Raw genomic sequence first — 13,278 nt, 5'->3', positions numbered from 1 at the left:
GAGGCAGCAGAAAAAGGAAGTCAAACAAATACAGTTCGGTTGGGATTTCTGGTGAAGGCTAATCAGACGGTGGCACCTAGAAATAGATTTTGCAAGTTCTGAGGCAAAGACGAAGTCATGAAGTGATACGTAACCGCCAGTTCTAGGAAAACACAGGGCAGCCCAGTCAGAAAAGCGGAGAGATTTCTAAAAGCACTGACTTATCAAAAAAGAGAAATCTCACTGCAAGGTTCATCACGTGGTCATTGGCCTGAGAGAGTGATGGGAGGGAGCGAGGAGGCGCAGGCATCGGGAAAGCCAGAAAATTATGCAACAGCTAATCAGACCCTAACGAGGCCTCGCTCCAGAATATGGAAGCGCTATTTTGATCCAGCTCCCAACTCTGCAACCGAGCTTTGCAGGAGTACTGGGAATCTAAAAGTCATGAGATAAGCAGAACAGCTACGAGAGGTTTCGTGCCTCATTAGTGAGAGGATACGCTCACAAGGGAAAAGCTTTCAGATCAAGGGCGGGCTGCTGCTTCGGTTTTGAAGTTTCACTAGGAAAATCCACTCATTGCTCTCTCGGGAGAGATGCTCTGAGGAAGCTTCATGTTCGATACCTTCGCCAAGGCTTCGGTTACCAATAGCAGCGCCTTATGCCACAGCTCCCAAGACGTCCTTGAGTGCGAAAGAGGGGGGAGGCGAGCCCCCTGCTCGCTTTCAGACATGCCGGGTTGCTGCACACGAGCGGCAGGAGCAGCGTGAGCCTCGCCGCAGCACAGGGGTACCGGGGGCTCCCAACCGCCCCCTCACCCCACGGAATTTCTACCAAAAAGTGGGCACGAGTGCTACTTTGGCTACGAGGCCTAGATGGAGCTAGTCATCAAGCTGACAAGTTTGCAGCAGGAAATCTGCTGTCACTCGGTTCAGAGGAGTTTCCCAGCCCAGCTCCTGACCCCAGCAAAGCCTCGGCTTTGTGACCCAGCTGAGGCTTTGTGACCCAGGTGAAGACAACGCTCCTCGTGATACCAAAAAGTGGGCACGAGTGCTACTTTGGCTACGAGGCCTAGATGGAGCTAGTCATCAAGCTGACAAGTTTGCAGCAGGAAATCTGCTGTCACTCGGTTCAGAGGAGTTTCCCAGCCCAGCTCCTGACCCCAGCAAAGCCTTGGCTTTGTGACCCAGCTGAGGCTTTGTGACCCAGGTGAAGACAACGCTCCTCGTGAAGCTGCCACGTGCGACATCCCTGGAGGTGGTGGCACTTGCTCACGTGGGAAGTCATCACATCCCATCACAGAGGTCCCGAAGGCACGGCAGGCTGCCCAGAGGGCCCCACAAACACCAGCTGCCTTGGCTGAAGGTAAAGAGAGCACCTCAAAGAAGATGGAGAAGCAACTCGGCTCCCATCGTGCCGAAGCTGCTGACAATCTTGTATTCCTCAGACTCAATAAAGACATTTTGCACTCCGGCTTTTCAGCTCTCTGGGTTTCATTTGCAGAGAGCACCTCTGCCTCTGCTTTGGCGTTTGCTGATGCTCTCAGAAAGCCACAGACCTGCGCTGGTTTCAAACCCTTGTGCTTTATGAGTCTACGAACACAAAGAGGCTCGAGGGCCGGGCGATATGCACGCTCAAGGGCAGGTAAGAGGGAGAGAGGCAGGGCAGCATCCTGCAGCAGGCACAGGGGGGCTAATTCAGGGCACGAGCCTCCATCTCCACTCCTCCAGGAGATGCTCGACTGGGGCAAGTGAGAGACTTGTCAGCAGGCAGCCGTGCAGGGCAGTTCACTGCTGTAGGAAACACTCCAGAGTTCAATACTTTGCGGGACAGGATGTGCAATGCCCAGATCGTACGACAGCTGCTAATACTCAAAGGTACGCTCAATACTTCATTTCAGGAAAAAGAAGAATTACCCAGTTACATGAGAACCTCACTAAACAGTGAGGAACTAGATACAGCAGGAGAAAGGCTGTTTCTTTTTCAGAAGGGATATTCTCCACTGACTCAGATGGGCTTGGAGGTGGTTTCAGGTGCTTATGAAAGTTAAGCCCTAAAGCTGTGCACCAGAGGATATCTGGTTATTACACAACGTTGCCAAACTAGTTTCCGCCGTGTTATCTACACAGCCCTCTTCCTACTGAAAGCACAATTCCCCTTGTGAAGTTCCCACATCCTGAATAAAATTCCTGAATACAACACTTAATAACAACCTCACTGGTTCTCCTCCCAGCCCGACCCAACAGCACCGTCACAGCTGGTAACAACAGGGCGAAGCCAGGACCCATCGTGACCATTTAAATGGCACCTAAAACTTCACTTTGGAGTCTGTTGTTTGTGCAAACAACCCAAGGTCTGAAATAGAAGAGGTGAGAAGCAGACTGCAGTGTGCTCAGGCTCTCTTAGCAAGGAGCTGTGAAAATGCAGTTGGGGTGAAATCGGTGTAATTCACGGAGAAAAGCCAACGTTTCCAAAAGAGAGCACAGATCCGTGGATGTCAAATCACGTATCTGATTTCTCTCCCCTCCCACCACGTACTTTCTAAGCCAAAAAAAGGCTTTCTCTGGGTGGATTTTCCAGGGAAGCAGGGAAGGATAAGCCCTTTCTGTACCACTTCCCAATTCCTGGATCAAACAACCAGAAATGGCACAGCTGACCAGCTCCTGCCACCCCCATTCTCTCTCACAGGGCTCCGGCCAGGGAATTTATCACGTCAGCTGGGAGCCTTCCCCAAAAACATCCGAAAGCAAAGTGGTTTACCTGCACGGGCAGCAGAGAGCAACTCCTAGGAGAGGGACATCCCTGCAAATAACCTGTCCAAAGTCCATCCTAAAAACAAGCATCCAGCCGGGGGTTAGGAACACCGAGCCCTGTGGGGCAAGCGACGTCAATCCGTCATTAGCCTCACTCCCACACAGAGATGTTCTTCCCTGCTCCAGCCACCCTGCGAGTGGACTCGTGCCTATTTAGAAAGATGATTATGAGGCAGTAAGTCCTCCAGAATGGCCAGGCCAAATCAAGGCAGCCAGATGTTTTAATTTAGCTCTTTTGTTCTCTAAGCTTTGCTGTGCCCTTAACCCCTCTGCTCCCAGGGCAGTGGCTCCAGGGAGCTCCCCCAGAGCCTGCTCAGCTGCTGACAGAGGCAAGCAGAGCATCAAGTGTGAGCTATTGCATCAACTGCAGCACAAGGCCAGGACATATCCCACTTCTCTGCAAGGAAACCGTGTGTTTTGGGCTTAGCCATGGCTCCAGAAGCACATTCTGAGACACATTCAAACCAAGCCAGCTTCTGCTGCTCAACCACCAAGAGAAACAGAAACCACGCCAAGAAATGCTTTTGCCCCAAACAAAACCAGAATCTGGAAGGGAGAATTTTTAATGAAAATGCAGTTCTAGGGAAAAAATGAAAGAAAAACCTAATGCTATGATCCATCTTAGCAATATATTTCCAAAGGGGCCTTAAACCAAACTGTGGATTTGCACTGGCCCTTAGCTCAGCTCGAAGGATGAGCAGCCAGCACGAGCTCCACGTGGGCTGCAGCCCGGGGATGTCAGTGCTGTCACTTCGGCTGCTGAAGATGGAGGGCTCCGCACTGCGCACTGCTATATCCAGAGCCACAGCTGCAAATTTAGAAACGTTGCCTGAATTTCTCTTTGTGCTCTCCCACGTCCTGCCCCACTACAACTCCTGTCTGCTTGCATTTCATTTCTTAAAAAGCACTGCTTAGCAACCTGACAGCCTTTTCACTTCGAGCACGAGGCAACCAGTTCCTCCCATTCCCATTCCTCCAAGGAGGAGACCAAGGCAGGCACACAGCCCCGTTCACTGAGCGGCACCTTCTGCAACGCAGCCGGGGTTGTAACCCAGCGGCCTCGGTGACGCAAGGGCAGCCTGTGTCACCTCTCAGCAGCTCCAGCGTATTTGTGTCTGTGGGAAGACAGGAGGGTCCTCATCCTTCCTGACACCCCAGATCTCATCTGTACTTCCACAATGAATGTTTCTGCTGTGGAGAAACGTTTTCCTTCCCTCACTGGAGCAAAGGATAGGCGATTACCGAGCCTTCAGTAAACCTTTTAAGCCGTACATCCAAAGTCCCCAGAGGGAAGAGGTGAGACTATAACATGCATTGCACAAGAGATACATATCTAGGGTATTTTATTTTACAAAAATCTCTCCCCTCCCTTTGCGGTTGGTTTAAAAGGAATGGCAAAACAAACCCGGTGAGCTGCGAGTCAGCGCTGCCAGTGCTCACGGCCTCGTCTTCTACCCCGAGACCAGCGTGGACTCCGTGGGAGCTGCTCAGCAGATAAACTGCTGGAGAACAGAGAAGGACCTCAGACTGACGATGAGGCACAGCTCTTCTTGCTCCATAGTTTGGAAACACGCAACCTCCCCAGTCGCCTTCGGCTGAGAGCAGAGGGAGGCAGGATGGGGCAGATCCCAAACGAACAGGGAGTGCTGTGAAAGAGTCTGGAGCGAGGGAGAAGAGCAAAGGGGGGCAGATAAAAGCACGAGACGGGCATGAGTCATGCTGGCACATGGTCTCTGAAGAGAGCCCTCAAGCAAAGAGAGTATGAAGTAAATTCCCAGTCACGCAAAAATCCACTAAAACAAACGGCAACCCAAAATAAGGCTCTTGCATACCTGTCTCCTCCGGCTCACCCGGAAAGGTTCGGCATCGCACAGACTCGGGCTGTCCTTCTTGCTGGCATCTGGTCAGGCTTGGCCAGGCCAGGGCAGAGGTGGGAGCACTCGTGGTGCGTTGGGAGAGGCCCAGATCTCCAGCTAACCCTTGCAAAAGCTGCCTCCCTTCCCCAGAGGGGAGAGCTTCTCCAGAGAATCACCACGAGGGTTGCAGGTCTTACCCACGTCCACTTGCACACACAGGAAAGAAACCTCGCTGCAGGCAGCTACTTTCCGTTCAGCCCATCCACACCTACCCACTTATGAGCTAACGATAAAGAAGTTTAAACTGGGATCCAGAAACCAGCCCTCCCAGACCTCTGGGGAAAGCTTGGATCTGAAGTCAAGGAGCACGGCTCCAACTATTTCCGTCATAAACCCTGCTCTCCTGCCTGGGGATCAGGAAAACAAGCAATGCAGGTGTTCTCCGAGAGACACACACCGCGGGCACGCCAGCTCTTTGGAAACCTCACAGCAGATCCATTAGCTGGGGCTCACGTTGCAGCCTTGCAGCTGGGTGAGCCACAAGTCGGTTCCCCGCTCCGCTGTGGCTGGAAGTTGGCCAGTGAGCCTTCCTTCAGCTGCTTGTTTTCACAGCGAGGAACCCAAACCCCAAGCCAGCTTCAGTAACGTTCCTCTGCTGCAGAAAAAGTGTTTTTGCACGCTGAAATTTCCACTTGAGAGAAACTTCTGCCGTTTCTAGGGGCCAAAGGCATGGGGGAAGAAGACCCTTCTCTTTGGTGCTTGTATAGCGACCTGCAGCACGAGTGCTGGGCTGGACCGTGGCCCTGCAGCCCTGAACTACAAACAGCAGGAGAAAGTTCATCCTGGGGACCTTCAGGGCACCAGAGAACCTCAATGGTGGAGAGTGCCCTACCCCATCCATCTCCAGTCTCTGCAGCAGCAGCATCTCCTTTGGGACAGCATGTGCATCCCCACATATTTTAGACTAAGAACAAACCAAGGATTTTCAGCTCTTGTGTTTCTCGTACAGAAGTTTGGTGTCTTGTGCCGAGAAGCTTGTACCAACCATTCGAGCAGGACACCATATCCATCCCCACCAGCCCAGCATTTTCCTTACTAAGAGTCATCACTTGAAAAAGGCTGCAGGGACCAGAGAACCACCTCTTTGCTGTACAAACATGCCCTCCATAGGGCAGGGAAAAGACTTTAGCTCACTTCCTTGTCCTTATTTTGGCTACAATGCAACACTCCTCACTAAAGCCAGCTCAAGGGCAGCCTGAGACAAGTGTGTGAAGTCCTGCTCCAGAAGAGCTTTGGGGTAACAGCAGAACAGCACGAGCACACCTGGGCTGAAAGAGCCTGCAGGCGCTAAATATCAGCTTGAGACACGCTGGCAGAGCCAAATAGAAAGGGCACACTGCCTAGCTCGAACTCCTGACGCTTATTCTTTGTTTGTACAAGCACCTAATTCCCTCCCAGATGTTTGCAAAAGCTCAGCAAGTTGGCACAGTAGTAAGGAGTTGGCCTTTAATTAACCAGAAGTCAAACACAAGAAGTACGTCAGCAACCCGTGAGCTGCACTGCTCCCCCCGACCGGCGCGTCCAGCTCCTCTCTGGGCCCATGTGCACAGGTATCTCTCCATTCCACTGTTCTTTCATGCCAGCATGTAAAAAGGACTTTGCTGGTGCTGCTTACATTTCTCCTGATCCCTTTTCAACACGCACCATTGAACAAGCTGAACGGACGCATTTACCACCCCCCCTCAAACCACAGCCACATCGTCACGCTCCCCAAGGACGTCAGGTGAAAAACCACCAACACGGAAAAGCAGAGTTAGGGACAACGCAACACCCACCTCGACCACACCGGAAAAGCCGTCCCCAACGTCTGCCTTCAGCCCCTGCAGCAGCACCCACGGGTCTGCCTGGGTGCCACCCACCCAGGTGGTCCAGCCAGAACAAATGCCCTCTGGCCGTCCCCCAAAACACTGCTGCTGCAGAGCCCGGGGATGCCCCAGGCAGGGATGGAGAGCTGTCAGCTAGTTCTGGCCCCTCACGCTGCAGCAGGAAGGTGACACCTACAAACTGTGCAAAAGGATCCTCTAAAGCTGTCCTCTGCCCCAGCCCCACCTCCCTACACACACACACGCTCACCCTGAGTTGACTTCGGTTTCCATCACCTATATTTAAGAGAGGGACAGTAGTATCAGAAACAAGCCGTGCACGTAGCTCAGCTTTGAGCAGAGGTATGACACTGGATCTCCTGTAATTTGTGAGAGTCTCGTTTCCCCCTCTTCATTAGCGTAGTGGGTTTTGCACTGTTTGCCTGGCTTCAGGGCCTCATGAGGACGAGCAGCAAAGCTTAATTTCTGCTGCTACCCTGAAGTGTCCGCTGGCCCCGGTGGATCTTCAGGTGTTTGGCTAAATGGTCACTGCGGGCAAACTTCTTCTCACAGGCAGCGCACTGGTACGGCTTGACACCGGAGTGGGAGCGCTTGTGACGGGAGAGCTCATCTGACCGGGAAAACCTGCAGGAGAAGGGAAGCACGGTGGATCCAGCTTTCGCTGCTGGACAGGACAGGGAACACGAGGGCCCCGGCGTGTCGGAGGCTGTGGTCTGTCTCTGCCACAGCCTCTTGGGGTGACCCTAAGCAGGTCAGTTCTGCCCTGCCCCATCCAATCTAACAGTGAGGCACAGGTACCCCAGGCTCCTCTTGGAAGAGTGGGAAATAAACCCCTCCAAGGGGTGATTTGGAGCTAGGAAAAGAGAAAAAGAATTCAATTGCTGAGACCTTCATGTCCACATAATTCCTTCATTTGTTTTAGACTTGCTGAAATCTTTTGGGAGCTGACAACCCCAAGGCCAGATGCTGAGAAAAATTGCTTTTTGGGGCACCAGCCCAGGTTGGCAGTGACTAAAGGACACCATTCAGGAGCCTGGGTGGAAAGACTTTAGTATAGCACATCTAGGCAAGAAGAGCATCACTGTTGAGAGAAGGCTTGTTCTCCTTATTAACTCTGGGCATCCCTTTGTTTCTCAGAGTGGCAGCAAGTTTTCGCTGTCAGCCCGGGCTGGATTGAGAACTGGGGAGAAAGAAGCTGCCTGTGAGCTAGTTTAAATACCAAGCACAAGGGAGGAAAAGTGAACGCACCACACACCCAGCCTGGAGCACAGAAGCAGAGGTTTCCATGCCGAAGCAAGTTGCAAGGATGCAGCAAGAAGGACCACAGGAATACCTAGTGTTCAGGCTGCTTGCCCGTGTAACTCCCACGCCTGGAGCAGATTAGCTGAACAGCCTGGAAAGTCCCTTTCACCACATGCACATCCCCACTTAATTCTCCTGCACCCTTTCTTCCACCTGGCACCCACAGAGCCAGACCCAGGGCACCTGCAGGGATTTGGTCGGCAGCTGTTTCATGAGTCGCCACCACAAAGGTCTCCACAGGGCCTGGGAGCTGGTGTGGCTTCAGCAGGCTTTGCACGTCCGAGCATCAGGGGAGTGCGCGAAGGGAGGAGTGGACGGGATTTACTCCTGTTCTGCCTCTAAGGAGCCAAAACAGATGGCAGGAATATTAGGACAGGAGGGTTTTTCCATCTGGCTGAAAAACATGCCCACGCAAAGAAGCACAAAGCGAGGAGCTTCAGCTGTAACCCCAGACTCCCAGCGATAGGATTTCAAGCTCACACCTGGTACGGTAAATACTGCGGCTGCTCACAACAGGCTCTGCAAAACCAGAATGGCTCCCAAGGCCATCCCCGGGTCTTCCGTGCAAACCGCTGACTTCTTTTCCAGCTTTACTGCGAGAAGTGAGTTTCAAGGTCTCGGCTCCTCAGAGAAAGAAGAGCCAGGAGAAATTACGTATGTGTTTACAGTTAGGGCCACATCTAGAAAAGGGAGCATGGCCCAGAGAAGCCCAGCCCCAGCTGAGTCCATCACTCGACAGTAAAACTGCTCCCACGGAACGGGAGGGCACGGCAGCAAGTGAAGCAGAGCACAGCAGCTCAGGGGACAGTCTGCAGGGTGCTGCGTACGGGCTGGCACCATCCCTTTCCTCCCTCCCAGAGGGAAAAGCGATGCTCATGTGGTTGCCATTGTCCCCTTCCTCAGTCCCCAGGCTCTGAGCATCAGGTGCAGGAGGGTTTACTTGGTACTGGAAAAGGAGCCGATGCCTGGAAGCATATACTGTGGTTACAGGCGAAACGGAGGGACAATTGCTGATGACAAAGGGATGGCAGCTTGGCGAGAGGGAGTCCCAAAATTCCGATCTAGTCTCATACCTTTCACCACCCCAAGAGAGAAGCCATAACACCCCATCGGCGGAAGCGAGGCAGGGAATGCATGCCACAGCATTGCATAAGAATCCAGGAAAGCTCAGTGCTGCCAGCACCAGTTTTCTTTGGGATCTGCTTGGAGATCTGCTGATGCAAGACCTGGGGACTATTAGTCCTTCCTGCCAAAGGCTGTGCTGAGCATCCTGCCCCCAGGTCAGGTGTGCGGTGCCAGGAAGAGAACACCATAGCAGAAAAAATAACCAGAGAAGTGCAGTGAGATTAAAAAGCAAGGTTAATCTAAAGAACGTAGATGAAAGAAAATGACAACCACCATCATGTGCACAGCAAACAAAAGCAAACGCGAGGTGGAGATATGCTACAGGCCCCAGGGTGTCTGAGGGATACGAGCTGCCAGGGCAGGCAAACAGCAAGAAGGCAAAAGGATTGCTGGATAAACACAGAACTATGCACTGGCTCCTGAGGAAGCAACAAGATTCCTATTTCCTGGGACAAATATTAACGGGAAAAGTCATTTTTTTAGCCCAGCTGCAGGAATTGTCCTGAGTTAGACAGTGAAAGCTTGCAAATTTACAACATCACTTGGAAAAGCCATATTGCCAGAGGATGTTCAGGCATCCAGTTCAAGGGGTATTTGGGGTGTTTGCAGAGCATCAGCTATGCTTCCTGAGCTGGAGGTTTACAGTGCTTTTGGCCTGAGTGAAAACTATCCAAAGGACTCAACAAACTTTACTCCTCCAGGTCTCCTTCCAGCTCTCACCTGTGATTCACTCAAGAAAGAAAACCCTGTGATTCCTTCCTGGCTTTTCATTAGCCGAGAGCTCTCCTGCACCTTGGCACAGAGTCCCCGCGGCCCCCACTTACCGCCAGCCGCAGTTGGGCCAAGCACAAGTGTAGGGCTTCTCGCCAGTGTGCCGACGAAAGTGAGCCTTGAGGTGGGAGCTCTTGGTGTACATCTTGCCGCAGCCCGGGTGCGAGCACTTATGGACGCGGATGAGGGAAGGGGGAGCTTTCTGATACTTGGGGGTTGCCTCCACCTCTTGCACATCTCCTGGTGCCCCTGGCCTCACGGCGATTGGCAGGGGGGCAATTTTGACATATTTTTGGTCCATAATGGTCGCAGAGGGTTGGACCTGAGAGAGGAGGGGCAGGTTTTGACCCTGCAGGCTGATAAGCAGCTGCGCCACCCTGACACCCCCTGCAGCACCCTGTGCTAGCGGGCTGCCGCTGTCCATCTGGAGAGGCTGGATTTGGAGGACAAGAGGAACAGTCCCAGCAGCTACTGCCTGGTCACTACTGTCAGCTGAGCCTCCAGGCTGAGCAGCATTTGAGGCATCATCTTCTCGGCCCACGCTGGAGCCAGGCTGTCCCCCGGAGCTCCCTGAGCTGATCTCAGATCTGATCTCAACCTTCCCTCCAGCTGAGTGAAGTTCACTTGCTTCGCCTTTGAGGAACTCAGCTTTCTCCTCTAGGAACTCCTCAATCTCCTCCAGGGTGGGAATGAAGTCCTGCGAGAGGCTGCTGCAGAAGTCAGGCAGCCTGAGGTGATCCTCGCAGACCGTGACTTGGGGTTTTGTGTCTTCCCTTTTTGCACCAGGCAGGGGGACGGGGGAGCCTTCAGAGTGGCTGGTGCTGCCTGCAAGGAGATGGCCAGAGCTTTCTGGGTGGCCGGACTCCCTCTCGCTGCCGTGCCCCGGCAGAAGGGACGGCGGCATGCTGTGTTGCAGAGCACTGGCAAAGCTCTCTAGCAGGGAAGAGCTTGTCAAGGAGGGCAGCAGCTCCTGGCAACTCACAGAGACCATTTGTTGTCTCACGTCCTCTGCCCACACAAAGCTCTTGGCTTGGCTGGATCAGAAGCCTCCGTAAGAGCTCAGCTGGGGCTCCAGAGCCTGGGGAAGTCTTCGTTCATCTGCAAGGGAACACCACCAAGGTTATTTTCAAATTAAAAAAACAAACAAGAAAACCCCAACCTTTGAATAAAATGGACTGTGCGTTAGAAAGAAAACACCAAAACTACTTGGCAGCTTTTGTTTCAAGAGCCTGTTGCTCCAAAAAACACACGCTAACCGTTTTCCTATGCAGGATGCCAACAGGCTGCAAAGAGCTAGATTTCCTCCCCCTAGAAGTAAACTTCTCTGGGGAGTTTATTAAGTTAAAAATACACAATGAAATAATTCACCCCTCTTCTGCCTACGCCAGAGGGCAGGTATGCGCTGCTAGAAGGCGTAAAGGATGACTTGTGGCTTACACCTAGGAGTTAACCGAGATCCAAGAGAGAGTGCTGGTTTCTCCACGCTGCAAACATTGGTGCAAACACAACCTGACACAGACCTGTCACGGCTGGATTAACGCTAACTAGTCTGGGAATAGATAACAAGACAGCTACGGCAGCGCCTGTTGCCAAACTGCTTGGGGCTCTGGTGAGCATTCACCAGCAACCACGCTGCTGTGGTTCCACTGGCTATTGGGGCCTGAGCCAGAGAGTTTCAAGCCAGTTCAGGCAAGTCTGCCTGAGCTCAGTGCCACCTCCAGAACACACCACAGAGCCTGGGGTCAGCTCACGGGGCCCTCGAGGACACAAACACCGCGTTTCAAAACAAGTGAGGAAGATCACAGTCTGCCCAGGTTAGACCCGTGCGGTCTCCAGGAGGTCACTGGTCTCCCACAATTCAACACATTCAACCCCTCGGGCCCCACTGTGGCTGGTGGGTGGGGGGAGCAGCCACACATCACACCTGCCCCTGCAAGAGGGCAGCCCGGAGGCTGCACCCTGCTCCTGCAACACCTAAACCACCCAGGGAGGCAGGATGTGTTCACTTTTCAGTGCAGAAAGTGAGTTTCCAAGAGAAAGAAAACCTCTGCCAAAGTCCCTCATGAACCTTTTCTAGAGCAAGCAAGTCCATGAGATTTCTGCAGAGCTGCAAACCAGTCAAGCCAGTCCTTGTTACCAGTGTTTCCTCAGGGTCCTGAGAGCTGGGAAAGGGAATTTTTGGGAAGCAGTCTGGATGTGATATCAAGGCTCTTCCCCTTAAGAAGAAGTAATCCCTACATCATTCAAAATCTGCTAAGAGCAAGATGCCACATTGCTCAGGGCCACTTGCGGTGCTGTTTACAGTCTCCCTCCAGCCCAACTCTGCATCAACAAACCATGATGAGCAGAAACCAGCAGACTCTCATCTCCTCTTTCTACAAGCTTTAGAGGCTAAAAAAGCTGTCCCCTTCTGGCTACCAAACACTTCTGTTTACCTCTTTCAGAAAGTCTCAAAACCTGATTTTCCAACAAAGTCTCCTTGCAGATCGGCTCAGGAAGTCTCCATCCCTTCATGCCCCCGAGACAACTGAATTAAACTGCAAACTCCCTAGCTCAGGAGCCTCATTTACTACATGTCTTGCAAATTCAGAGTGAACAGTTCTGTTGAACTGACAACATGAAGAAAAGCACAACCAGAGGCCAGAAAGGTCGGGTGGTTAAGCTGCTGGCTTGGGACTAAGGAGATCTGAGCAGGGTCTGCTCTGCTGCAGACTTCTTGTGCAACCTTGGGGTAGTTGCTGGAGTGCTCAGCTCAGTTTCCCACCTAAGCAGGGGCAACAGTAACATCCTACTGCGCAGAGCTGTGCTAAGGGTAAATGTGTAACCCAGCAGCACGCTCCACTTCTAACAGACTTAGTAGATACCTGTTACAGATGTCAGTGCGTTCTCAATCCAAGGCATTTTTGCAAAATGCACGTCAACAGTGCTGTCATCCCAGACAAACTACTGCAAGAAAATGGAGAGATGACTTTGCCCATCAGTGGAGCATACTGCAGGACAAGGTCAACGTTTTCAAGCTTCGCTTTTGCATTTCTACTCCTATAGTTGTTCAAATCCCTAAGAGCACTCTATTGTACGAAATCAGCAGATGTGCAGTTTGAGCACATAGAGAAAAAAGTAATTTGCCCAAGGTCAGCCAACAAGCAAGAGCTGGGAACTCAGCCGAGGGTTACGACTCCCCTCTCGTGACTAAACAATTCCAACAAACACCTGTACCCTCTCCAGAGCCGCCAATTACACCCACTGACTCCCGGCAAAACCTGGACTCACAAAGCCGTTCAGGACGACAGCCACACGCTAAATAAGTCGGATACAGCCAGTTCCACGTGTCGCAGACCCCTCGGTGACAAAGGGATGCCCCGCGCCTCGCCCCTGCCAGGGACACGCGGGTGTGAGCCAAGCCTGGCCCGGCTGCTGCCCCCCAGCCCCACGGCGGGGACCAGAGGCAGGAGCAGGCTGGAAACCCCCCGGGGCCGAGGACACTGAGCCCGACCCGGCAGCTCCTTCATCCCCGGGCGGAGAAAAAATCCAACCCCCGCCCCGGACAGACCT

At 52.7% G+C, this 13,278-nt stretch overlaps 1 protein-coding gene across 1 annotated transcript; it reads right to left on the bottom strand.

The window, feature by feature from the left end:
• Positions 1-7,003: 7,003 nt before the first annotated feature.
• LOC104279505 (Krueppel-like factor 15) lies at positions 7,004-10,630 on the bottom strand (the record flags this gene model as incomplete). Its single annotated transcript, XM_009876809.1, has 2 exons — positions 9,780-10,630; positions 7,004-7,152 (listed from the first exon to the last, which is right to left on the bottom strand). Coding segments are annotated over exons 1-2 (1,000 nt in total), but the record flags the coding sequence as incomplete, so codon positions are not given.
• Positions 10,631-13,278: the final 2,648 nt, after the last annotated feature.

The sequence above is a fragment of the Apaloderma vittatum genome, unplaced genomic scaffold (genome assembly GCF_000703405.1).
Source record: "Apaloderma vittatum isolate BGI_N311 unplaced genomic scaffold, ASM70340v1 scaffold17489, whole genome shotgun sequence".
Taxonomy (NCBI): domain Eukaryota; kingdom Metazoa; phylum Chordata; class Aves; order Trogoniformes; family Trogonidae; genus Apaloderma; species Apaloderma vittatum.
This window is presented reverse-complemented; position numbering and strand designations above follow the sequence as displayed.